Source organism: Dasypus novemcinctus, chromosome 2, assembly GCF_030445035.2.
Source record: "Dasypus novemcinctus isolate mDasNov1 chromosome 2, mDasNov1.1.hap2, whole genome shotgun sequence".
In the NCBI taxonomy this organism is placed as follows: domain Eukaryota; kingdom Metazoa; phylum Chordata; class Mammalia; order Cingulata; family Dasypodidae; genus Dasypus; species Dasypus novemcinctus.
This window is the reverse complement of record NC_080674.1, coordinates 198,040,591-198,067,046: the sequence shown is the minus strand read 5'-3', so window position 1 is coordinate 198,067,046 and position 26,456 is coordinate 198,040,591. Positions and strand designations below refer to the sequence as shown.

The window sequence follows — 26,456 nt, the reverse complement described above, 5'->3', positions numbered from 1 at the left end:
CTAAATCCCAGAGTTAACACATTAAAATATTAAAATGTATGATCCCTGCCTCCAAGTAAGTCAGAAGGGGAGCTATGTTTCCTCAGCATTCCTGGCCAACAGCAGGCTCTTCCAGCCTGCACAGACTGAACTGGCGAGTACGTGTGGATCCATCCTAATCCCCCAATAGGAGAGGAGGGCGTGATGCTTCCTCAGCCTCTCTGAGCAACAACAAGCACTCTAAGCCTACACACACTGAACTGTTGGGTGTCTGACACTGCTGTGGTTTCATTCCCACCTCCTAAAGGGTAGAAGGGACAGCACTCCCTCATCTCTCAGGGCCACTGCAGGCACATTTAGACCACATGGATTAGATTGTTGGGCACTCCAGAGAGCCCATCCCCACCCCTGGCAGGGAGTGGGGACTGGTGCTATGTCAGTTTATGTGGACAACTGTGGTCATTTTGGACCTGTGTGGCACAGATTGCTGCCCACACCTGAAGCTCCATCCTTGCCCCAGGCAGGGAAATGAAGTTTCATCAGTCTCTCCAAGAAACTACAGATGGCCTTGGCCTGCGTGTCTTCAGTTTTTATGTTTCTATGGCTCTGTCCCTATCCCTGGCAGAGGAGAAAGTTTCATCATTTCCCTGGGCGAAATGGGCAGCTTCAGCCTCCACAGCTTAGAGTACCAACTACACACAAGGCTCCTACTACATAAACAGCAAGGGCGAAAGGGCAAGAAAGCCCTAAAGAAAGAAACTATGCCCAGAATAAATACTCTAGTAAGCCAGATGCCAAGACACCAAGAAAAAATTACAATCCATACTAAGAAACAGGAAGATATAACCCAGTTAAAGGAACAAGATAAGCCTCCAGATGACATAAATGAATTGAGACAACTAATCATAGATGTTCAAACAAATCTCTCTAATAAATTCAGTGAGTTAGCTAAAGAGATTAAGGATATTAAGAAGACACTAGGTGAGCAGAAAGAAGAATATGAAAGCACACACAGAAAAATAGCAGATCTTACAGGAAGGAAAGACACAATAAAGGAAATTAAAAATACACTGGAGGCATATAACAGCAGGTTTGAGGAGGCAGAAGGAAGGATTGGTGAGCTTGAAGACATGGACTCTGAAAGTGAACACATAAAAGAACAGATGAGGAAAAGAATGGAAAAATTGAACAGGGTCTCAGGAAGCTAAATGACAGCAAGGGCTGTGCAAACATACGTGTTATGGAGGTCCAAGAAGGAGAAGAGAGGGGGAAAAGGACAGAAGGAATATTTGAAGAAATAATGGTAGAAAATTTCCCAAACCCATTGAAGGGCATAGATATACATGTCCAAGAAGCACAATATAGTCCCATCTGAATAAATCTGAATAGACCAACTCTGAGTCACATACTAATTAGAATATCAAATGCCAAAGACAAAGATAGAATTCTGAGAGCAGAAAGAGAAAAGCAATGCCTAACCTCTAAGGGATACCCAATAAGATTAAGAACCAATTTCTAATCAGAAACCATGGAGACAAGAAGGCAATGGTATGATAAATTCAAGATACTGCAAGAGAAAAACTGCCAGCCAAGAATCTTATATCCAGCAAGATTGTCTTTCAAAAATGAGGGCGAGTTTAGAATATTCACAGATAAACAGAAACAGAGAGTTTATAACAAAGGGCTCAGCTTTGCAGGAAACAGTAAAGGGAGTGCTACAGCCTGAAAAGAAAAGACAGGAGAGAGGCTTGGAAGAAAGTCTAGAAATGAAGATTATATCAGTAAGAGCAAGCAAAGGTGTAAAAAGAGTGGTGAAAATAAACTATGACAGATAAAATCCAAGGGTCAAAATAGGTGAAATAAGAACTGCCTTTAGATTTATAACACTGAATGTTAATGGATTAAACTCTGTAATAAAAAGACACAGACTGGTGGAATGGATAAGAAAATATGAGCCATCTATATGCTGTCTACAAGAAACTCACCTTAGACTCAAGTATACCAATAGAATGAAAGTGAAAGACTGAGGAAAGATACTCCATGCATGCAGTAACCAAAAAAAAAAAAAAAAAAGAATAGCTATACTTATCTTGGATGAAACAGACTTTAAAAGAAAAACTGTTATTAGAGACAAGGAAGGGGCAACTCACCAGGAAGAAATAACAATCATAAATGTGTATGCACCTAACCAGGATGCCCCAACATACATGAGGTACACACTGGCAAAACAGAAGGCAGAAATAAATGTCTTTACAATAATAGTTGGAGACTTCAATACACCATTCTCAGCATTGGATAGAACATCTGGGCAGAGGAGCAGTAAAGAAACAGAGAGCTTGAATAATATGATAAATGGACTAAACCTAATAGACATATACAGAACATTGCACCCCCAAAATAGCAGGATATACATTCTTTTCAAGTACTCATGGATCACTCTCCAAGATAGACCATATTTTGGGCCAAAAGCAGACCTCAATAAATTCAACAAGATTGAAATTATACAAAGCACTTTCTCTGATCATAATGGTATAAAGTTGGAAATCAACAAGAGGCAGAAAAAGGGTAAATTCGCAAATATGTGGAAATTAAACAACACTCTCTTAAATAATAAGTGCATCAAAGAAGAAATTTTGAGTGAAATCAGTAAATATCTCAAGACAAATGAAAATGGGAACACAACATATTAGAACCTATGGGTTGCAGTGAAGGCAGTGCTGAGGGGGAAATTTATAGCCTTCAATGTTTACATTAAAAAAGAAGGAAGATCTAAAATCAATTACCTAACTACTCAGCTGGAGAAACTAGAAAAATAACAGCAAACTCATCCCAGATCAAATAGAAGCAATGAAATAACAAAGATCAGAGCAGAAATAAATGAAATTGAGAACAAAAACAACACACCAAAAAAACCCAGAGAATTAACAAAGCCAAAAGTTGATTCTTGAGAAGATTTACAAAATTCACAAATCCTTATTAGCTAGACTGACAGAAAAAAAGAGAGAAAATACAAATAAATGAAATAAGAAATGAAAACAGGGATATTACTACTGAAACCACAGAAATAAAAGAGATCATAAGAGGATACTATGAACAACTGTACCCCAAAAACCTAGACAATGTAGATGAAATGGAAAAATTCCTATGAACTTATGAACAACCTACACTGACCCCGGAAGAAATAGAAGACCTCAACAAAAATCACAAGTAAAGAGACTGAAACAGTCATCAAACAACTCCCCAAAATGAAAAGCCCAGGACCAGATGGTTTCACAGGTGAGTTCTACCAAGCATCCAAAGAGGATTTAGTACCAATCTTACTTAAGCTCTTCCAAAAAAATTGAACAAGAAGGAATGCAACCAAACTCATTCTATGAAGCCAGTATCACCCTAACACCAAAGTCAGGTAAAGATATTATGAAAAAAGAAAGTCACAGAACAATTTCCCTAATGAATATGGATGCAAAAATCCTCAACAAAATACTTGCCCATCAAATTCAGCAACACATGAAAGATTTAATTATCATGATCAAGTGGGTTTTATACCAGGAATGCAAGGGTAATTCAACACAAGAAATGAATCAGCATAATATACCACATTAAAAAATGAAAGAAGAAAAACCACATGATCGTATTGATTGGTGCAGAAAAGACATTTGACAAAATATAGCATCTTTTCTTGATAAAAATACTGCAAAAGATAGGAATTGAAGGAAACTTTCTCAACATGATAAAGGCCATATATGAAAAACCTATGTCTAATATTGTACTCAATGGTGAAAGACTGAAAACCTTTCCCACTGAGATCAGGAACAAGAAAGCAATGCCAACTGTCACCACTGTTGTTCAGTATAGTGCTAGAGGCCCTAGCTAGAGCAATCAAGAAGCATAAAGAAATAAAATGCATCCAAATCAGAAAGGAAGAAATAAAACTTTCGCTATTCACAGATGATATGATCCTATACCTCAAAAGTCCCAAAAAACTACAACAAAACTGCTAGAACTAATAAACAGTTTCAGTAGAGTGTCAGGATCAGTATTAAAAAATCAGTGGTGTTTGTACACATTAGTAATTCGCAATCTGAAGAGGGAGTCAGAAGAAAATTCCATTTATACTAGTGACTAAAAGAATCAAATATTTAAGAATAAACTTAATCAAGGATGTAAAGCACTTTTATTCAGAAAACTACAATGCATTGATAAAATAAATTTTAAAAGACCTAATAATTGGAAGAACATTCTATGTTCATGGGTTAGGAGACTAAATATCATTAAGATGTCAATTCTCCCTAAATTCATATACAGATTCAATGCAATCCTAATAAAAATTCCACCAGCATTTTTTAAACAGTTGGAAAACACAATTATCAAATTCATTTGGAAGGGCAAAGGGTCCCAAATAGCCAGAAATATCTTAAAAAGGAAAAGCAAAGTTGGAGGAATCTCAATTCTGGACTTTAAATTACATTATCTAGCCTAGCTATAGTGGTAAAAACAGTATGGTGCTGGCATAAAGACAGACACATAGACCAATGAAACTGAACAGGTAGTTCAGAAATGGACCCTCACATCTGTGGGAGGAAGGGCGCCCGGCTTGCCACAGTAGCAAACGGTGCGGCAAGAAGTGATACCGCTTCTGCCCACTGGGCCTAGATAAGGTGACCACGCCTGACTAGGCCTTTGCTGCTAACGGCTGGCCGGTGCTGCCCTCCCCCTTTTTATCTCCCGCCTAGCCCAACATCCGGCCAGCTCTCACTCCCCCTTTCCCCTCCCCTATTCCAAACCTCTCCGCCAGCCCTCTGCCTAGCAACCGCTTACAATCACCTATCAGGAAGCAGTACCCGCCCGCACCTATCAAATCCCTCCACGCAGTCCCTAACCCTATAAAGCTATGTCCCCTTCCACAATAAACCGGACTTGCGTACCAGACCTGGTCTCCGCGGCATTCTTTCTCCCCTCGCCGTGCGTCCTCCACGCCTGAGAGCCCCTCTGAGGCTGTCTGCCGCAGCCTCAGACGCCTTTGCAGCCAGCTGACCCCTCCAAACCCCCCCGTCAGCGTCGGGGTGCAAGCCGCCCCAGCCGCACACATCTATGGTTAAGTGATTTTTGACAAGCTTATCAAACCCAACCTGCTGAGGCAGAACAGTGTATTCAAAAAATGGTGCTGGGAAAACTGTATATCCATATTCAAGAGACAAAGAGGACTCCATCTCAAACCTTATACAAAAATTAACTAAAAATGGATCAAAGGCCTAAATATAAAGACTAGAACCATAAAACTCTTAGTAGAAAATATAGGAAAACATCTTCAAGATCTGGTGGTAGATGGTGTATTCTTAAACCTTCCAACAAAAGCATGAGCAACAAAAGAAAACATGGATAAATGGGACCTCCTCAAACTAAAACACTTTTGTGATACAAAGGACTTCACTAAGAAAGTGAAAAGGCAGCCCACTCAATGGGAGAAAATATTTGGAAACCACGTATCTGATAAGGGTTTGATTTCTAGTCCACTTAAAGAGATCATAAAACTTAACAATAAAAGAGTAAGCAATCCATTTAAAAATGGACAGAAGATTTAAGTAGACAGTTCTCCAAAGAGGAAATACAAATGACCAAAAAGCACATGAAAAAATGTTCCATATCATTAGCTATTAAGGCAATGCAAATCAAAACGGCAAAGAGGTATCATTTCACATTGCATAGGATAACCATTATTTTTTAAAAATCAGAAAACAGTAAGTTCTGGAGAGGATGTGGAGAAGTAGGAACATTCCTTCACTGTTGGTGGAATTGTAAAATGGTGCAGTCTCTGTGGTAGAGAGCTTGGCAGTTCCTGAGGAAGCTATATATGGAACTGCCATATGATCCAGCAATTCCTTTATTAGGAATATATCCAGAAGAACAGAAAACTGTGATGTGAACAGAAATCTGCACACGGATGTTCATAGTAGCATTATTCACAATTGCCAAAAGATGGAAGCAACCCAAGTATCCATCAATCAATGAATGGATAAACAAAATGTGGTGTACACACACACACACACACACACACACATACACACACACAGTGGAATACTATGTTACACTAAGAAGAAAGAAATTGGGACATGTGATAACATGGATGAATCTTGAAGACATTATGCTAAGAGAAGTAAGCCAGACAAAAAAGGACAAATATTGCATGTTCTCACTAATATGAACTAAAAGTTAAGAATAAATGCATGAAGTTAAAACCTCGAGTATGCGTTAGGAAATAAATGGAGGGTTGTGAAGGAGAACTGATGTTTAATGTATGTAAAAGTTTTAATTAACTTGACCGTATAAGTGTGGAAATGGAGTTGATGGTGACACATTATAGTGAGTAGAACTATTGCAGCTGGTATATAAATGGGATTGTAGCTGAAAAGGGTAGTCTAGGGATGTAAATGTCAGTTGAAAGAATGCTAGAAAATAATCTAAGTACTGAATAACACTGTGAACCCAGAGGTTGATGAGAACTGTGAATGATAGTACAAATGCAAGAATATCCTTCTGTGAATGACAGTGGATGTATGTCACTATTGCAAGGAGTTGGGAATGTGGAGAAGTATGGGAAAAATACAATTGTTGTAACCTATGGACTGTAGTTAACAGCAATATTGTAATACTCTTGCATCAATGTCAAAGATGTACTGTGTTAATAATGGGGGTATAGAAAAATATGCCAAATATACTATTGTACTATGGACCATAGTTGTGGTAATAGTCTGATGATACTATCTCATAACAAATGTTCCACAACAGTGTGGTGTGTTGGTGAAGAAATGCTGTATGGGAATTATATGCATGTACATGTTTGTTTTATAAATTCACAATTTCTGTAACAAAAATATATTCAAAAATGTACAGTGTGCAATAAAAGATTACAAGACAAAGAAACAAGAAATGATGGCCCATCCAAAAGGCACAAGATAAAAATCCCAAAACCACTAATGAAGAAGCAAGATCTTACAAAAACTTCAAACAAAGATCTTCAATAAGCTCCAGAAGATAAAGGAAAACATGGAGAAAGAACTAAAGGATATCAGGAGAATGATGAACGGACAATAGGAGAATCTCAATAAAATGATAGCCATTTTAGTAGGGAACTAAGTAGAAAATAGTGCAGTTGAAGGCCACAATAACAGAAATGAGAAATTTCCAGAGGGTTTAAACAATGGATTGGAGCTGGTGGAAGAATCAGTGGACTCAAAGACAATACAATTGCAATTATTCATGTAAAGGAACAGAAAATAAATGAATTAAATAAAGCAAGCACAGCCTAAGAGATCTGTGGGACACCATTAAGTGTACCAAATTATGTATTATGGGAGTCTCAGAAAGAGAAGAAAAGGAGAAAGGGCAAAAAGAAATATTATAAGAAATAATGATAGAAAACTTTCCAAAGTTAACAAAATACATGAACATAAACACTCAAGACTTTTGATGAACCACAAACAGGATAAACTTGAAGAGAACCATACCAAGACACATAGCAGTCACCACACTATTGCATGTCAATCACCAGGGCAGAGTTCTGAAAAGTGCAAGAGAAAAGCAAGATGCTATGTACAAAGGAGTCCCAACAAGAACAGGTTTTATTTCTAATCAGAAACCATGTATGCAAGAAGACAGTGAGATGAGAAGACAGTGAGATGAGAAGACACTGTTAGGAGGAAATGACTGCCATCCAAAAATTTTATATCTGGCAAGACTGTGTTTCAAAAATGAGGGGAGATTAAAACATTCCCAGGTAAACAAAAGCTCAGGGATTTTACCATCATTAGACTTGCCCTACAGACAATGCTAAAGGAAGTTCTTCAGACTGAAAGGAAAGGACACTAAACAGTAGATTGAAGCAGCATAAAGAAATAAAGATCTTGGTAAAGTTAACTTTATGGAAAATTATAAATGCCATAACTATTGTATTTTTTGGTAATTAACTCTACTTTTTACTTCTTATAGATTCTAATATGCAAATGCATAAAAAGTTATGATAAATCTATGGTTTTGGACATATAATGTACAAAGATATAATTTGTAAGAAGTACAACAGAGAGGTGGGGTCAGGGGTATAGGAACAGTGTTTGTGTATGCTATTGAAATTTTGCTGATAAATTAAACATTATTGTTAAAGATTTCAGATGTTAAATTTAAGTCTCATGTTTACTACAGAGAAAATATATGAAAATTATATAAAGAAACAAATGAGAACAAACTCAAAATTTTGCACTACAAAAAGCCAATGAAAGTAAGTGGCTGTGGCTCAAACAATTGAGCTCCTGTTTACCATATGGAGGACCCGGGTTTGATTCCCAGGACCTCCTGGTAAAGAAAAAAAAAGAAAAAGTCATCCCAGACCCGCATAGTGAGGCACAGATGAAGGGCCACACCAAAAAGACGATGATGCAACCACATAGGGAAAAAAAGCCAATGAAATATGAAAATAGGCATCAATTGAAAAACTGATGGACAAAACATCTATAAGACTTACAAAGACCAATTAGAAAAATGGCAGAAGTCCTGTATTCTAAGTAGTGAATTTTAAATGTTAATGGATTAAACTTCTCAGTCAAAGGATAAAATACCATAGCCCAACTATATCCTATTTACAAGGGACTCACCTCAAATTCCAACATACAAATAGGTTGAAAGTGAAAGGATTTAAAAGTAGTCCATGCAAGTAGTGACTAAAAGAGCAAAGGGAGTTATTCTAATATCAGATATAATGGATTTAAGTAAAAAAACTATTACAAGGGGCAAAGAAGGTCACTATATTGATAAAGGGACCAATTCAACAAGAAGACAAAACAGTTATAACTATATATGCACCTAACAACCTAAAGGAAAATCAAGAAAACATCCATTTACAATAGCAACTAAAAGAACCAAATATCTAGGAACAAATTTAATCAAGAATCTAAAAGATGTGTACACAGAAAAGTAAAAAAATATTGCTGAAAGAAATCGAAGACCTAAATGAATAGAAAGACATTCCATGTTTATGGATTGGAAGAGTAAATATCGTTAATATGTCAATTCTACCCAAAGTGATCTACAAATTCAATGCAATTCTAATCAATATCCCAACAGCGTTCTTTGCAAAAATGGAAAAGCCAATCATCACATTAATGTGGAAGGGAAAGGGGTTCCAAATAGCAAAAAACAAACCAACAAACAAAAAGCAAACAAAACACCTTGGAAAAGAAGAATGAAGTTGGAGGACTCACATTCCCTGAATTTAAAATTTATTGCAAAGCTCCAGTAAACAAATCAGCATAGCCACAGCACAAGGAGATACCAATGGGAATCAAATTGAGAGTTCAGAAATAAATCCTTAAGGCTCTGACTGTTGATTTTTGACAAGGGTGCCATGTCCACTCAATTGGGAAATAATAATTTCTTCAAAAAATGTGCTGAGAAAACTGTATATCCACATGGAAAAAGCTGGAAGTGGAAGTAGATCCCTACTTCATACAATATAAAAAATTAACTCAAAATGGATGAATGGACTAAGTATAAGTGTTAATATGATAAAACTCTTAGAAGAAAACATAGGGAAATATTTTTAAGATATTAGGCAATGGATTCTTAGACTTCACACCAAATGCATGAAAAATGAAAGAAAAAGTAGATAAATTAGACTTCATTCAACATTAAAAAAATTTGTGCATCAAAGGACATTACCAAGAAAGCAAAAAGACAACATACAGAATGGAAAAAAAAAATTGGAAACCATATACCTGATAAAAGTTTAATAACAAGAGTATATAAAGGATCCCTGCAACTTAACAACATAAAGAAAAACAGCCTAATTTAAAAACGGGTAAAAGACTTGAATAGTGATTTTTCCAAAGAAGATACACAAAGGACCAAAATGCACATGAAAAGATATTCGACATCATTAGCTATTAGAGAAATTCAAGTCAAAGGCACAATGAGATACCACCTCACACTCACTAGAAGGGCTGCTATTTAAACAAACAAAAAACAGAAAATAACAAGTGTTGAGGGGATGTGTTGGTGGGAATGTAAAATGGAGCCAGTACTGTGAAAAACAGTTTGGCAGTTGCTCAGTAAGTTAAGTACAGACTAACCATTTGACCTGGCAACCTGATTTCTAGGTAGATACTTAAAAGTATTGAAAGCAGAGACTTAAGCAGAAAATTTCACCCAGATGTTCACAATGGCATTATGCACAATAGCTAAAAATGGAAACTCAAGAGTACAGCAATAAATACATAAATAAATGTGGTATATACATAATGGCATATTACTCAGCTATAAAAAGGAATTAAGTTCTGATACAGGGAGAAGTGGACTTGGCCCAGTGGTTAGGGCATCCGTCTACCACATGGGAGGTCTACGGTTCAAACCCCAGGCTTCCTTGACCTGTGTGGAGCTGGCCCATGCGCAGTGCTGACGCGCGCAAGGAGTGCTGTGCCACGCAGGGGTGCCCCACGAAGGAGCCCCATGCGCAAGGAGTGTGCCCCGTAAGGAAAGCCGCCCAGCGTGAAAGAAAGTGCAGCCTGCCCAGGGATGGCACCGCACACACAGAGAGCTGACACAAGATGACGCAACAAAAAGAAACACAGATTCCTGTGCCGCTGACAACAACAGAAGTGGACAAAGAACACGCAGCAGATAGACACAGAGAACAGACAACTGGGGTGGGGGGGGGGAAGAGGAGAGAAATAAAATAAATAAATAAATCTTTAAAAAAAAGTTCTGATACATGCAAAAACATGGATGAAACTTGAAGACATCATGTTGAGTGAAATAAGCCAGACACAAAAGAACAAATATTGTATGATCTCACTGATATGAAATAATTAGAATGAGCAAATTCATAGAGTCAGAAACTAGAATATATATTACCAGGGGCAGGTAGAGGGTAGGGAATGGTGGGCTAATGCTTAATTGGTACAGAATTTCTTTTCGGGGTGATGGAAAAGTTTTGGTAATGGATGGTGGTGATGGTAGCACATCATTGTGAATGTAACTAACACCAAAGTTGAATTATATATTTGAATGTGGTTAAAAGGGAAATTTTTTATTTGAATACACATTATTAGAATAAAAAAATTTAAAAACCTTGAGACTGTACAACACAATCAGTGTGCCCTAATGTAAACTATGGACTATAGTTATAATTAACAATAATATTGCTTCATCAGTTGTAACAAAGGTATCAAACTAATGCAAAATGTGAATAATAGGGAAAATTGCATGTAGTTAGGGGTATAAAGAACTTTGTATTTTCTGCATTATTGTTTTGGTAAACTTACAATTTCTGTAATTAAAAATAAAGCAAACACACATAAAATTAGGAAAAAAATACCTTTTGGAGAAGTGTCTCAATTTAGGCTCTGTTTTGATTCTCTGTAAATATTGTTGGGATCATGAATTTGAAAAGCAAACTTTGTTTAATGAACTGTGTTAATGAGATGAATGCTTATCTTAACAAGCCACAGCCGAAGATCATGGGATTTACCAAAATTTATCAAAATGAGGGTGCTGTGGACTTCCCAGGAAATACCGCTGGCCACGCAGATCTTCTCTGTGCTCTTGCTGTCTTCTTTCTTCTGCTTCTTCATTTCCTGTTTGGAATATCCTGATTCTCATTGCCTGCTTTATCATTTCTGTCATTTTCAATATCTGTATCATTTTGGTTTTCATGACCATTTTTAATTTTCTTCATGATTTTGACCATAGGAGTTTTTAGTTTCTATTGTGATATAATAAGAGAAATTTTGTCACTTTGAAACTACTACCAGTCTTTTTTCTTCTAATTTTGACTTTTCTGTTGTTGTTGTTTCCACTAGGTTACTCCCTGCCTGCCATTATTTGAATTTTGGCTTGATCAATAATCCTAAAACAGTGTACAAAATTAATTTGTAGTTAAAGCATCCATAAGAATACTTCAATTGCCTTGTTAAATTGCCACCTCAGCATCATAAAGGTGATGGACCTTTATGAGCAGGAGTCATTTCCCTGTAATACTTATTTCTCCAGGCAGTTTTGCTGCATCTGTAGCCTTTTTGCCTGTGCTTCATCTGGAGCCCCCAGACTCTGTCAAGGCAGAGTGGAGGAGCAGCTGGGGCAGGCTGCACCTACAGGAACGCAGGGTCTATGGAGAGCACACAGCTTTGCCTGCATACATTTTCACTGTTTTTAGTGCTTTTAATGGGTTTCTGCCTAATGAATACAACAACTATGATAAATCCTATCTCAGAAGAGTCCCATCAAACAGGGAAAAGCACGGGGCATGATTGCCATCACTTAGATGGTATGAGCAAGTGTATCCCAGGCAGGAGACTTTCTTTTTGACTTTTCATTGCAAGACCTAACCCCTGGTGTGGGGACTGGCTCCTGGCTCTGGGTCTGCCTACAACACACCACGCCTCACGGCTGCCCTGCGCACAAGGGTTTGTAAACCATCCAAATGATGCAGACCCACATTGACTTCCCCTGAGCTGGGTCTCCACAGTGCCCACTGCCCTCCACGCCACCCGTGTTAGGGAAGGATGGCTGAAGATAGGACAGGGGAAAGAACCAAATGAAATGCAGTTAAAATTCATCCTAACCAAGTTTTGGAGCTGTGAAGTACAATAACTGAGATGAAAAAATGCGTTAGTAGGATTCAGCAGCAGACTTGGACAGGCAGAAGAAAGGGTCAGCAAATTTGAACACAAGGCAATTGGAATTATTCAGTGTGAGACAAGGAGCAGAAAAAAATATAATGAAGAAGAAGAAGAAAAAAGCATACTAAACAAATATGCAATATTCAGTAGATATATCCATGCATCAAAGTATTTATACTATGTATATTAAAAAAATTTCCTCCTAACCATTTGCTCTTGAGATGTTTAAATTCTGCAATTTTCACCAATCCTGATGATGTAAGCACATAGGTCGGGTCCTGGCATTTGGCTTCATTTCAGGTTTGTGCAGGTGTTCATTGCTATGTTGTTCTCCCTGTTTCCCCAGGGTTTCTGATAGGCTTGGTATATAATGACACTCGACACAACCTTTGTGAATGTCACATGGGGGGCATCAATTTATGTTTTGAACCTAAGAGAATCCTAGGATCAGATCATTCTTAAATTCCTGGAATAAACTCTCTTAGGTCAGGACGTATAATATTTCTGGAATCAGCTCTATTTGGCCATGCTGTATTGCACTTTTGAAAGCTTATACCCTCAGTGATTTAAATGGACACATTTATCATACACCAATTTTGCATGCACACTTAGGCCTAATTCTGAATTTTCTGTTTGTTCCATTGGTCTGTTTATTCTTGCACAGGTATGAATCACTGAGACTTTATGAAATGTTATAATTACAGCCTATATGGGATATTTTATTATCTGCTAGACTAGCTCCCACCACATCATGGGCCTTCATATTTAGGTTTTGTTTTGGTTTTTCCTAAGTAGTCATGCTTGCCTATGTTATGCTATTGGCTTTGAAATCAACTTACCTAGCTCCAGGAGGGTGGGGTGGGTGGGGAACTTTTTGAGTTGTCCTATCTAAGACTGTAGGTCATCATTCACTCAAATTTCCTTTTTTCTTGCTTTCTCTTTTGTTTTGTTTGTATTTAAAGATTTCCTCATATAGATTTTCACATATATTTTTAGGCCATTCCTAGGCATCTTATATTGTTTATTTCTATTATTCTCACTATATATTTTCTAATTTGTATGTACATATCGCTATATGCACACACAGATTTTGTAATGTTTTATCCAGCAACTTTACTGAATTTTCTCTGTGTGGCAGTTTCACATTTGTCTCGTGGGTGTTGCTAATATACTCCAGAGTCTTTAAAAAGAAGAGATGGCTTAAACTATTATTTGTCATTTCTTTGGATAGTTTCTCTCATATAACTGAAATACTTCCAACATAGTGTTAAGTAAGATATATACATATATATATAATTATCCATTGATTTATATCTTTTTTTTTTTTTAATTGGGAATGTGTGTGTGTTTTTTTCCTATCTGGTTGTGTCAGTCTTTTTTTAATCTTTTTTTTTTTAAAGATACATAGATCACACAAAATGTTACATTAAAAAATATAAGGTTCCCATAAACCCCCATTCCTCACCCCCAGCATGGGACATGACTCCCAGGGATGAGCCTCCCTGGTGCCTAGGGATTACTAACAAGCACCAGCTGGTGATGCAACTAGAAAAAGACCTTGAATAAATGGGGGAAATGGTAAAAGACAAATGAGTTTTATGGCTGAGAGACTTCGAAATGTTGGGAGGTCATCAGAGGGGTCATGCTTACGTATACCTCAGCAGGATCTCAGATACAGCCAAAGTAGATACAACCCCAGGTAGGGGAGCTCCTGAGGGCTATGGAGACACCCAGGTCCTATGGCCATGACAGATGGCTCTGGAGTTCAGTACTACCTTGCAAGTGGGCCCTACTTTGGAACTTGTGATCCTGAGTGTGATGGAGTTGGACTCAGATGTGACCTCTCGACACATGCCTCTTCTGTCATCATCTTTTTTGTGCATTGCTTTGTTGCTCTGAGCTGGGACCTGTGTCCCAGACCACCACACAGGTCTGGGACAGCTGCTTCCCAGGGAATGTGTTTTGAATTTGTCAAATCCTGAGCAAAACAATGGATATGATGAACTATATCAATGGATTTCCTAATATTTAATCATTCTTCTATAACTGGAATGAATTCTATTTGGTTATGATCTACTATTTTTTAAAATAATGTTGGATTCTGTTTGCTAATTTTTATTAGAATTTTTGAATTTATATTCAAAAGTTGGATTGTTTTTATCTTTTCCTGTGTAATGTTAAATTAGACTTCCGAATTTACACATGCTTACTCCTTATGGAGAATTTGAAACTTTTCCTCCTGTGTCTATACTTGGAACAATTTGGGTAGCTCTGGGATGATCTTGTATTTGAAGGGTTGGTTTAATTCCCAAGGAAGCACAGCCAATAGCTTTTACTGGGAAAAGGAAACTCTGTCTTAAACTTCTCTATTTCTTTTGTGGAATTTGGGCTACTTAAACCTTCTATTTCTGCCAGGGATAGTTTTGGTGTCATTTTTCCCCCCCTAAAAAGTGATACTCTTCATTTTATTTGTATAGAGTTGTACAATTTTTTAATGATTTCTTAAATTTTCTCTTTCAATAGATACTCCTCTGTTATAATTTCTTATATTTTGTATTTTTGTTCTTGTTTTATATCTTGATTAGGTTAGAGAGTGATGTTTTTCTACTTTTAAAGTTTAAAAAAACAACAACAGATTTTTGGTATGTTTGAGTGTTTTGTTTTTTTCTGCTCATCAATTTCTTCTTTTTTACTGACTGCCTTGTGCCTACTCTCAGTTCATGCTTTCCTTTTTACAAATGGGATGTTTAACTATGTTAAATTTCTTTTAGATTATAGGCTTAAGTATTTAAAACTATGCCTTTTGCTCTGGCCTTGCCTGGACTACATCCTATAGGTTCAGATCTGCAGTGATTGCATAGGTATTATCTTGGTCTGTGCTTCTCCTTTTACCCTTCCTTGGAGAGGAAGCACATACCTGGGGGTTGGTATGATGCTGCCCTCTCACTTCTCTGGTGGTTCTGGAAGCCATGGTCATTGACACTATGGCTGTCTGTACCCAGAAACCTGGGGTTTGAGGGTAGAAAGACGAATACAGGATTTCTGGGATTCTTGCTTTGTAAATATTTAATGCTCTTACCAAAATGTCAGATGCACTTTACACTGAGCCAAAGCTTCTGCGCTCCTGCACTTTATTCATGGGTGTCCCAGGGTGCCCTGCCCCTTTCTGCAGGTGACACCTCTGCCTTCCTGGGTATTGCACCCTGACCCAGCCCCCCAACAGCCCCCAATTTTTCTTTTGTTCTTGCTCAACCTCTTCTCCGACCAAGCACCCAGGTCCAGGTGGGTACTCCTCGCCCTTGCTCAGCAGAGGGACAGCAAAAAGTGGGAGCCGGAGCTGGACGGGGATGGGAGCATGCCGCAGTGAAGCTAAAGAAGGGGGGCGGGGGGTTGCTTCACAGCACTGACAGGAGGAACAGTGGGACAAGGACACTGAGATTGGCCCCCAGAACAGGGGAGAAGCTGGGAGTTGGTTGAGGAGGCAGTGGTGTATCTTCCACTTTCTTTTGGATCCATTCGGAGAAATAAGAGACCCTGGCATAAACAGCAGGAAACATAGGGTTTGCGCAACCGCGGCCCCAGCTCACGACTCCAATCTGCATCCAGATTTGGTTGAGCTTGCAGACGAGGGGGCCCCCAGAGTCGCCCTAGAAAAGGAGGAGGATGGGGAGCGCTGGGCCCATGTGTCCTGCGCCCACCCCTCTGTGGCCTGGTGGACCCAGGGCCTATGGATACCTGCGTACGGCAGGCCCTACTGGACCCAGGTGGTCCCACTGCCCATGCCCAGTCCCACTTCACAGGTTGCAAACGTCAATCCTCCTAAGCTCTGGTGACCAGGTGCTGGCCTGCAGGAATGCAGCATCTACTGCACCTCTCCTGAGCAGGGTAAAAGGGAGCCCTGGGGCAGTCCTGGTAGTGTGGGTGTGGCTGAAAGCAGGCCCCCTGTATGCTGCAGTGCTCTGGCCAGTGCCATGGTAATCGGGACACTGGACATGTCTTTCCTGCACACATGCTGCCTGGCCCCAAATGCCACATGGAAATGAGCACTGGAGCCTCTCAGGGGCCAGGCTGTCTGTGACCCCTGTGATCTAGGTCACATGCCTAGTGAAATTGTGCCCCTACACAAATTCATTAAAACACCTGGAAACCACCTGCTTCACCCCCGCACACGCACCCCTGTGGAACATACCTCGCAGACAGTCTTCAGACCGTTGAACAGTTGCCCAGCACACAGCATGTCCGGCATGATGTCTGACGATCCTCCATAAAGCAGCCTGCACAGTGTTACTGGAACCAAGGGAAGCTGAGCCTCCTGCAGCAACTCTGAAGTCTCACCTGCTGGAAGAGCTCAGGGTCAGCAAAAGGCTCCTCTTAGGTCTTTGTTACTCAGCAGGGAGCAAGGAGGGGAGGCAGACCACCAAGAAGCCCACTTTGGCACAGAGCCTTAGCAACTTGGTGCCTGTGGTCCTCGGTGGCCTATTTTGAAATGATGGCACCATCAGCCTGAACCTCTCAGTGACTGTGATGGTTGACACAGGGTGTGAGAAATGAGCCTCCAAGGCTTTGAGGTTGTCACTGCTTCACGTTCTCACCTACCATAATGGATATAAAAACTGGTTCCAGAGGTTGTACATGGGAAAATGTAACGTGCTCAATACCAGGCATAGGCTCCATTGTCTATAGAGTGGCAATGTAACCCATGTGTTAAAGTTGTGCTGTATTTGGAAAAGCTGTAGCCTGCAGTAACTTGGGAATCAGTTCATGGACCTAATGAACTTGTAGCTCTAGGGAAAAAGGATGGAACAGAAAGTTAGTAGTGTTTGCTGATTGCTGCTGACTACGTCTGGCAAGGTAATATCAGAAGAGGAACAAAAAAAAGAATTAGGTGGCTTGCAGACAGGAATGCAAGACAAAATAGACCTCCACAAATTTAGGGTCCTAAAGTGTTAGAAGAGGTAACTGGTTTTCAAACCAGTAAAAAATACAGTTAAGAAATACTTTGAGCTGCATAGACAGTCAAGAATCAGCCTTGAAGACTTCTACTTTTGACCACAATGGAGTCACTGGGAATGGCCTTGACCTCCAGTCACAAACAATTAGAAAACAGTTTCTCTATGAGATAATGACTTTCCCCCTGGCCAACCAACAAGGCAGGGTTGTGATGTGGTGGAAGGCAGGGAGGGAGATTACAAACAGAGCACAGCAGTCAAACTGAGGAGACAGTGATGGAATTTAAGAAGGCTGAGGTGGCTGAAATTTTCAAGTCAGGGTGTAAGAGAGGAGGGAGTTCCATGGAAAAGGAGTCCAACAATTTGCATAGGAGCTCCCTGGAGTCAGTTGCTGAATATTAAGCCCTGCATGCACAGGGTAAGAGTCCATGAACATGTGCAGACAGTGGCAAGGGTGAGCTTTATGGGTCTAGGGCTCACAAGAGCTGAGATGCCCAAGTTCCAAAGGACTAAGCATGAGGAGTCCTTGTTGAACACCTGGGAGGTCCCCCTGTGTCAAAAGATAAAACACCAAACAGAATTAGACCCAGAGATGACCCAGATGTTGGGATTATCTGACTGAGACTTTAAAATAACTATGATATGCTGAATTATTGGAAAGGGGACAACATGCATGAACTAAGGAAGAATTTAAGTAGGAAAAAAAGAATGAAATGGAACTGCTGGAAATAAAAACATAATAATTTGATGAAAAATTCCTTTGATGAGTATATAAGGCTGGATACCGCTGAGGAAAGAATCAGTGAACTTTATGATAGGTCAATAGACGCTATCCAAACTGAAACATCAAAAGAAAAAGGGGGGGGAGCGGGGGAGGTGGCTGAAAAAAATAACATGCATTCAAGAGCTGTGGGACAAAAGTAAACAATGTGTGGAATTGGAGTCCCAGAAGAAGAAAAGAGAGAAAACAGGGCAGAAGAAATATATGAAAATCTAGTGGTGGAGAAAGTTCCAAAACAACAAACCACAGAGCCAAGAAATTAATAGAACCACATAGTCAAACAAAAAAACCACCCTTAGAAACATCTTAGTCAAATTGCTGAAAAACAAAGTAGAAGAGAAAATTTTTGAAGGCAACCAGGGAGGGAGAAAATATTACATAGAGAGGACCAAGGACAAGAGTTACTACAGGTTTCTCACCAGAAATTAGGCAGGCCAGAAGACAATGAACCCTTTTGCAAAACAAAAACAAAAAGCCTGTTAACCCAAAATTCTGTATCTAGAGAAACTATCTTTCAAAAATGAAGGTGAAATTTAGACTTCCCAGACAGACAAACATGTAATTATTATTCATTGCCGAGGGAATTGAAAAATGATACAACACTTTGGAAAATTCTTTTCACTTCTCAGAACAGCATAACCAAACAATTCCACTGTTATGTATCCAACAAGGAGAAAGGAAAGCACTTGTGCACAAAGAGTTGTAAAAGAAGGTTCTTGAGAGCTTTATTCACAATGGGCAAAAATTGAAACTAACCTGATAATGAAAACTAGCTATAGAAAAATCAACTAAAATATCAATAAATGCTAATTCCAGCTAACAGTACATAGATTTCTCTACTGTTTCTCTTGCAAAACATTTTTCATACCTAAGATTGTTGCCAGATGTGAAATGAGTGCTCATGATAATAACAGTAATTATGTACTTTACAAACACGTAATTAAGAAAATAATGACAAAAGAGATAGAGGAAAAACTTTAAGAGGAAAAAATTTAAACAATGCTTTACCCAGAAAATACTTATGCAATCAACACTTAAAGGGATGCAAAATGTAGTACTCCTCTTAATTTCCAGCAGGTATTATAAGCTTCTACAATCATGTTATTTAAAGCAAGGGGGAAAAAAACCTCAAAACCTCATAACTATTACAAAAAGGTAAACTGTGCATACTACATTACTATAATAAGTTTTTCCTTCCTGGCATTCTAAATGCATACATACATATATATATACACACACATATATACATACATGCATAAATATATATACATATATATACTGATACAACCCAATGTTAATCAACAGAAGAATGGATAAATGGTTTTTGGCATATTATATTCACACTATTAAATATTCCTTAACAATAAATAAGCAGGATCTAATGACACTTGCAAAAACATGAATAAATCTTACAGATAATACTGAGTAAACTATACATGACACATACAGTAATATTCTACTTAGATGAAGTTCGAAAACATAAAACTAATCCATGGGTAGAGAAATCAGAACAACAATTTAGGAAAATAAGTTTGACTGCAAAACAGTAAAAGGGAACTTCCTGGGATATGAAAACATTCTAGATCTTGATTTGAGTTTTTGTTTCATGGATATATACATATAAAATAATTCTAAAATGTTAAACAAATTTTAAAAAGCCAGAGAGACTATAATATTAAATAAACAGTTGAATGACTGGGAAACAGGACTGTTCTGAGAATTGAGTGTTAAAGAGAGCGTTTTTGTTGTTTGTTTTTTAGGTTTTGAAAATTTGCTGGGTTGTGGATGACCAGGAGAAGACAAAAGTTAAAGAGAAATAAGTACTGTTGTGGAATTGGACCCCAAGTAATGTTATCTAAGTGGCCTGAATAAAGTTTAAGGCCACTTTTCAATTGTTTTTTAGTTTCTTGGCTTTGACTTGGATGCCATTGCAAAATTGGGTTATGTGGCCACAGGACTTACTTGGATCACTATTTATTTATGCATATGGGAGCCATGATGCTTTCTGGATGGCTACTGTGGCAGTTTGAGATTATTTATGAATTCCAAAAAGATAGATTATGTTTGTAAACTGGTCTGTTCTTCTGGGTATGCTAACCCTTTGATTGTATTAGATTCAGCTGAGATGTCAATCACATCATTAGAGTGTGACTCAGCATTGAGTCCCAGCCCCCGTGGTGGGTGATAAAACAGACTTTCACCCAGAAAAACACAGAGGAAGAGAGACAGCTCATTAGACATGGCAGAGGTCCCAGGAAGAAAGATGAACCTGATGGTCTACAGCTCACCTTGTTTTCTTCACAAAGCAGCTGAGCCAGGAAAGAAATGAGCCCGGGGAAGAGAGATGAGCCTTATGCCAGCCTACAGCTGAGATATGAAAAAGCTGGGACCACGGAGCCTTAAGAGGAAAAGGGGTGGCGGACTTGGCCCAGTGGTTAGGGCGCCCGTCTACCACATGGGAGGTCTGCGGTTCAAACCCCGGGCCTCCTTGACCCGTGTGCAGCTGGTCCATGCGCATTGCTGATGCACGCAAGGAGTGCCCTGCCACGCAGGGGTGCCCCTGTGTAGGGGAGCCCCACGAGCAAGGAGTGCGCCCCGTAAGGAGAGCCGCCCAGCACAAAAGAAAGTGCAGCCTGCCCAGGAATGGTGCCGCACACACGGAGAATTGACACAACAGGTTGACGAAACAACAACAAAAAAGAAACAGATTCCCGTGCCACTGACAACAACAACAGAAGTGGACAAAGAAGACACAGCAAATAGACACAGAGAACAGACAACCGGGGTGGGGGGGGGGAGGGGAGAGAAATAAATAAATAAATAAATAAATAAATAAATAAATCTTTTAAAAAAAAGAGGAAGAAGGAAGGCTGAACCCTCTCAGATACTGCCTACCATCTTGCTTCAACACATGGTCAGTGACTTTGGGTAAGAATGTACCTCTAATGGTACCTTGAATTGGACTCTTTAGGGCCTTGTGACTGCAAGCTCCTACTCCAAATAAACACACTTTATAAAAGCCAACAGAATTTTGGTACTTTCATCAGCACCCCTTTGGATGACTAATACAGCTATCTTACTGAGATTGCTCAAGGGAAGAACATATATCCTTGTAGGTGTTTCTTATATAAAGAGTAAGGTTAATCTTAGTTTCAGTCCCAGGGTCTCAGACAGGAAAGGAAAACATGAAGGCAGGTCCTAGTTATGAGACCGTGTAGCCTGCTCCTCTGTTATTTAAGGTCATAGTTTCCCAGTCAGTGGGCCTTAGTTTCTGAAGGGCAGTAGAGTCCATGGAAAGGTTTCAAGTATTTTGTATATATGAAAGATTTATAATAAGGAGTGTACCCTCAAATGAAGGAAGGCAGAAGACTGGGATGGGACAGGACCACTAAAGTAGATAAAGGCTATTGTTCTAATCAATGTTCTAATTTCCCTGTTGAATGGTGTATACATGGATATGGGTTTATAAACAAACAAAGTAAACGAGGATTATGCACAAATCAGTAAAGAATGCAAAACAATACTATCCGTTGTTTATGGGTTCAATCCTATGAGGAAAAGCCTGAAAACATGCCTGGGAATACTAACCCTAAATTCAAGATGGCAGATGTTTGGAAGGCAAAAGAAACCAGAAAAGAATTTAGAAAGAGTAAACAAGCTATTCAAATATATCAGTAATATATGTTTTAATTAGATGTGTATGTATCTCACATATACACATATAGTAATATGTACACAGATGCTAAAAAAAAAAATCCAAAGCATTAAAAAAAGAAAGAGGTTTAAAAAAGCAAAACATAACTTTTAAACAAGGAAAATCACAAGATTTTATAAGCTTTAAACTTCTATTCACCTAATATTAGAAATTAGGAAAATAGCAGGCCATTTCCCAAATCCATATTAATGAAGAATTTTTAAAAAAGATTCCCCAATGTTATTGAGTTAAAGAGACTATAAAAATGGGGAGCAACATAGTCTTGAGGAAGGAATAACAATAAATGCATTACAATTCAAAACCTATGATGTAAAAAAGAAGTCATCTTGAGGAAATTTATAATCTTAAATTTATTCATAGAACAAGTAGGAAAGATTGAAGATACATGATGCAAACTTTCAACTCAAAAAGTTAGAAAAGGATGGCTAGGCAAATTCAAAGAACTTAGAAAAATGAATGAATGAATGGCTATATGAACAAATAGCAAAGCAACCAATTCATCAAATCCCACCCATCTACCACCACCAAAAATCTTTAGCAGGTTGTTTTTATGAAAAAGACAATCGAATAGACCATTTTTGGCAACAATGATCAGGAATAGAAGAGAGGTCTGAAGTCAGAGGATAAGAGTATATGAATTACAATATAACAATACCATTATATTCAAAAACTTGTGGAAAGAACAAATTTCCAGAAAAAGCTAAACTTTCAAAACTAGCCTAAGAATGAATAGAATAATGGAATGAACCAGTAGCCGTAGTAGAAATTAAGACAGTAGGAGTGATTTATAGTCACAAAAAGTACCAGGATCAAAATGTTTTCTAGGCAAATCATATCAGACTTTCAAGGAATAGCTAATTCATATTTAATAAAAAAACTATTCCATAGATTATAAATAGAAGGCAATTATTCAACCCATTATACAAAGTCAGCTGTACAATGATGCCACCCAAAGTCAAAGACAAAGTCAGCTAAGAAAAGAAAATCCTAGACTCATCTCAGGATTATAGGTAGAAAAATTCTAAATAAAAACTTTCAATTCTTCTGTTTATTAAATAAATAATGCAAAAAAAAATCTGCCCCAAATAGGGCAATCCTAGCAACTCAAAAGAACTTAGCATTGAACACTATTCATGGTATCAGATTAAAAGAGAAGAACTATATGACCCTTTAAGAGTTGCTGCAAGAATTTCAATACAATCAATATCAACTTGTATTAAAAAATTAAGTAAACCAGATATAAAAGGTAACTTTCTTAACCTGGCATATTGTATCAACTAGAAATCTCCAGGCCTGTCCACATAGTTAATGGTGAATTATTAGAAGCATGTACATTAAAATTTAAAAAAAACAAGAAAAACAGAATCATTTCTAATGGAAGTCCCAACCAATGCAGTAAGACAAAAAAAAAAAAAAAGATGAGATGAAACAGCTTTTATTTTAAGACAATATGATTATCTATCCAGAAAAGTCAAAATCATCAACTGACAAACTATTAAAAATAATGAGTTCCATAAGGTGGTTAGATACAACAGGTGAGGCCAATTAGCAAATGCAATTTAAAAGGTCTGCTTCATAATAGTGATAAAAATTCTGAAATATCTAGGTATAAACCTAAAATGAAAGCACAAGGACTTTATGGAGAAAACCATAAACATTAATAGATTACTAAATTGAATAAAAAAGATTTCTAAATTTAAAATCTTAAGGAAACTACACTATTAAGTTTATTTGATATACTGAATATTAATTTCACACTCAAAGTAGCTCTAACTACTTTTCTGTATACAACAAAGTCAATCAGGGACCAAAAAAAAAAAAAAAAAAAACCACATTGCCAGATAAATACATGTTTATTGGTGGATGGGAATCCCAGTTCCCAAAAGTTTTGAATGACAGAACACTTTCTTTCCTGTAGTGGAACAGAAGCAGCCTGCATCTCTTCCACAAATCCCAATAAAGGAACTTTTTGTCCTTCACTTTGTTCAGATAAAATTATATAGTGAAAACCCTGGGGACTACTCAGAGCCCAAAGCCTGTGCCCTACTCTCTCTTCAAACTCCCTCTTGAATTTCCTCTTCATATCTTTTGAAATTTTAACCGCCCCCCTCAAGGCAGCTGACCTAGATAGCCAACCAAGCCCCTAATTCATGGTGTTTGACCCAATACAAAATAAAGTCCATTTGCCCTAAGCCCACTTCTATAAAATCAACAAATCCTCGGCTTCCTTTTTATGTTTCCAAAACTCATTTGCCATCCCTAGAACCCTGAAGCTATTTCCATCCTTGCAAGTGATCTGGCTTCCCCCACTGCAGCAAAACTTTGGTGTTCCCGATAAAATGCTGTACCCTGCACACTCTACTCTGCTTTGCCTTTTGATAGTTTTCTTACCTTTTCGTGAGATCATTCCCCATCCTGTAGACCAGCAAGTCAGATTCCGAAGTATCAGGTCTGGAGGCGCCAGGCAGACAGGGAGCACAGCATTAGAAAACACAATCGGGGTTTTCAGCTGCACCAGAGCGATGTCGCCTCCAACGGGGTGGTATAACGTGTAGGAAGGATGCAGAATCACCTTATTCACCTCGAACCACTGGGTGTGCTTGGTTGCAGCCTCGAGGTTAACGAGGCCCACGTACATATCAAACGCCTCCTTAGTCTTGTCTCTGTGCAGACAGAGAACAGCAGCACAGTGCTCCACCTCTTGCACCTGGAGAGCGAAAACTGCCCACTGGGCACCTCCCTGCCCACTGGGCACCTCCCTGCCCACCTTCAGCTCACCTGCCCAGGTAGCCCAGGTATGTAAAAGCACATCCTTGGCACCACAGTGGAGTCCTAGTTGTTGCACAGAATTGCCACCCAAAGGAATCTGGACTTGGGCCCGAGGAGGACCAGGAGGTCTATTGGGGCCCGCTGGCGACCAACAGCCCAGGCTGGTGAGCTTGTTGAGGGTTACAAAGTGAGCCTCGCTTCACCTCTTCTGCAATTTGGCTCCATTTCTAATCACCAAAGAGCTGATGCTCTAAAAGTGCAGCTCTCCGGTGTTTGCCCTGGGGTTGTGTGCTGGGTCCTAGTGTGTTTCTCTCTTCCCAGCTCCTGATACCTGCCACTGTCAACCCTGCGTGGTCTGCCCTGGGGGCCTGGGCACCCAAGGAGCCCTGCCCGGAGGGCTCGGGGACACTCACTTGCTGAAGCAGTGGGCAGCCGAGAGAATCCAGTACTCATTTAGGATGGATCCGCCGCAGGTATGGAACCCGCCGTAGTGTACGCTGACCTGCCACGGCCACTTCATCTCCGGCGCAGGAAGGCCTCCCAAGACTTTCCCTGACACATAAGGTAGACCACAGGCTGCGGAGGAGAGGGACGGAGCAGGAGAGAAGCGGAATTGTGGAAGGAAAGATCCAGGATATGGAAACTTGACGCAAAGGGGAAGGTGAGGCGAAGGAGATGGGGGCCAAAGCAAGTCAAAGGGAGGCAGGAACGGAGGGCACCAAGACAGGGTGAGGAAGGAGACTGCTCAGCAGCACCACCCCCGGGTGAGGACAGGCCAGCCCAGAAAGACCTGGGGTGGGGTCGGGGCGAGGGCTGGCGCGGTGGTCGTACCCACATCTTTGCTCAAGGAGACGACCCCAGCGGCCCTCCGATGTTGGGCCGGGTTCCCCAAGCGGGGGGCGCCTGCCCCACCCGGCGGTGGAGGCCGCAGCAGCATCAGGAGGAGGAGGCGGCGCAGGACAAGGGGCCACAGCGCGCGGGGCCCAGCGTGCAGGGGACTCGGCGGGACGGCCATGGACGCGCACCGCCGCCACGTGGCAACGCCCCCTGCCGCCGCGTGGCAACGCCCCCTGCCGCCCCGGCGCGGCCCGGCGCCCCCTGCAGGCCCAGCCCGGCCGGCGCCCCCTGCTGCCCCCTGCCGCCCCCTGCTGCCCCGGCGCCCCCTGCTGCCCCCTGCTGCCCCCTGCTGCCCCCTGCCGCCCCGGCGCCCCCTGCAGGCCCAGCCCGGCCGGCGCCCCCTGCCGCCCCCTGCCGCCCCCTGCCGCCCCCTGCCGCCCCCTGCCGCCCCCTGCCGCCCCCTGCTGCCCCCTGCCGCCCCGGCGCCCCCTGCAGGCCCAGCCCGGCCGGCGCCCCCTGCTGCCCCCTGCTGCCCCCTGCTGCCCCCTGCCGCCCCCTGCTGCCCCCTGCCGCCCCGGCGCCCCCTGCAGGCCCAGCCCGGCTGGCGCCCCCTGCTGCCCCCTGCTGCCCCCTGCCGCCCCCTGCTGCCGCCTGCCGCCCCGGCGCCCCCTGCAGGCCCAGCCCGGCCCGGCGCCGCCCTGGTGCCCCCTGCCGCCCCAGCGCGCCGGTGTCCCCGCGGCGGGGCCCGCGCGCACCGGTCG

The 26,456-nt window shown here is 40.5% G+C and overlaps 1 protein-coding gene across 1 annotated transcript; it reads right to left on the bottom strand.

The window, feature by feature from the left end:
* Positions 1-15,721: 15,721 nt before the first annotated feature.
* PRSS38 (serine protease 38) lies at positions 15,722-25,873 on the bottom strand. The gene is made up of 5 exons (XM_071218742.1): positions 25,690-25,873; positions 25,272-25,434; positions 24,481-24,752; positions 16,834-16,979; positions 15,722-16,291 (listed from the first exon to the last, which is right to left on the bottom strand). Exons 1-5 carry the CDS (start codon positions 25,871-25,873, stop codon positions 16,040-16,042), a joined length of 1,017 nt encoding a protein of 338 aa, XP_071074843.1. The 3' UTR covers positions 15,722-16,039.
* Positions 25,874-26,456: the final 583 nt, after the last annotated feature.

Excerpts from the sequence above, each read along its gene's own strand:
- PRSS38 (XM_071218742.1), bottom strand. The coding sequence starts at position 25,873 with ATGGCCGTCCCGCCGAGTCCCCTGCACGCTGGGCCCCGCGCGCTGTGG. Across the intron at positions 25,435-25,689 it reads CTCCTTGAGCAAAGATGTGG|CCTGTGGTCTACCTTATGTG; the intron begins GTACGACCACCG and ends TCTCCTCCGCAG. Across the intron at positions 24,753-25,271 it reads GCTGCCCACTGCTTCAGCAA|AGACAAGACTAAGGAGGCGT; the intron begins GTGAGTGTCCCC and ends CTGTCTGCACAG.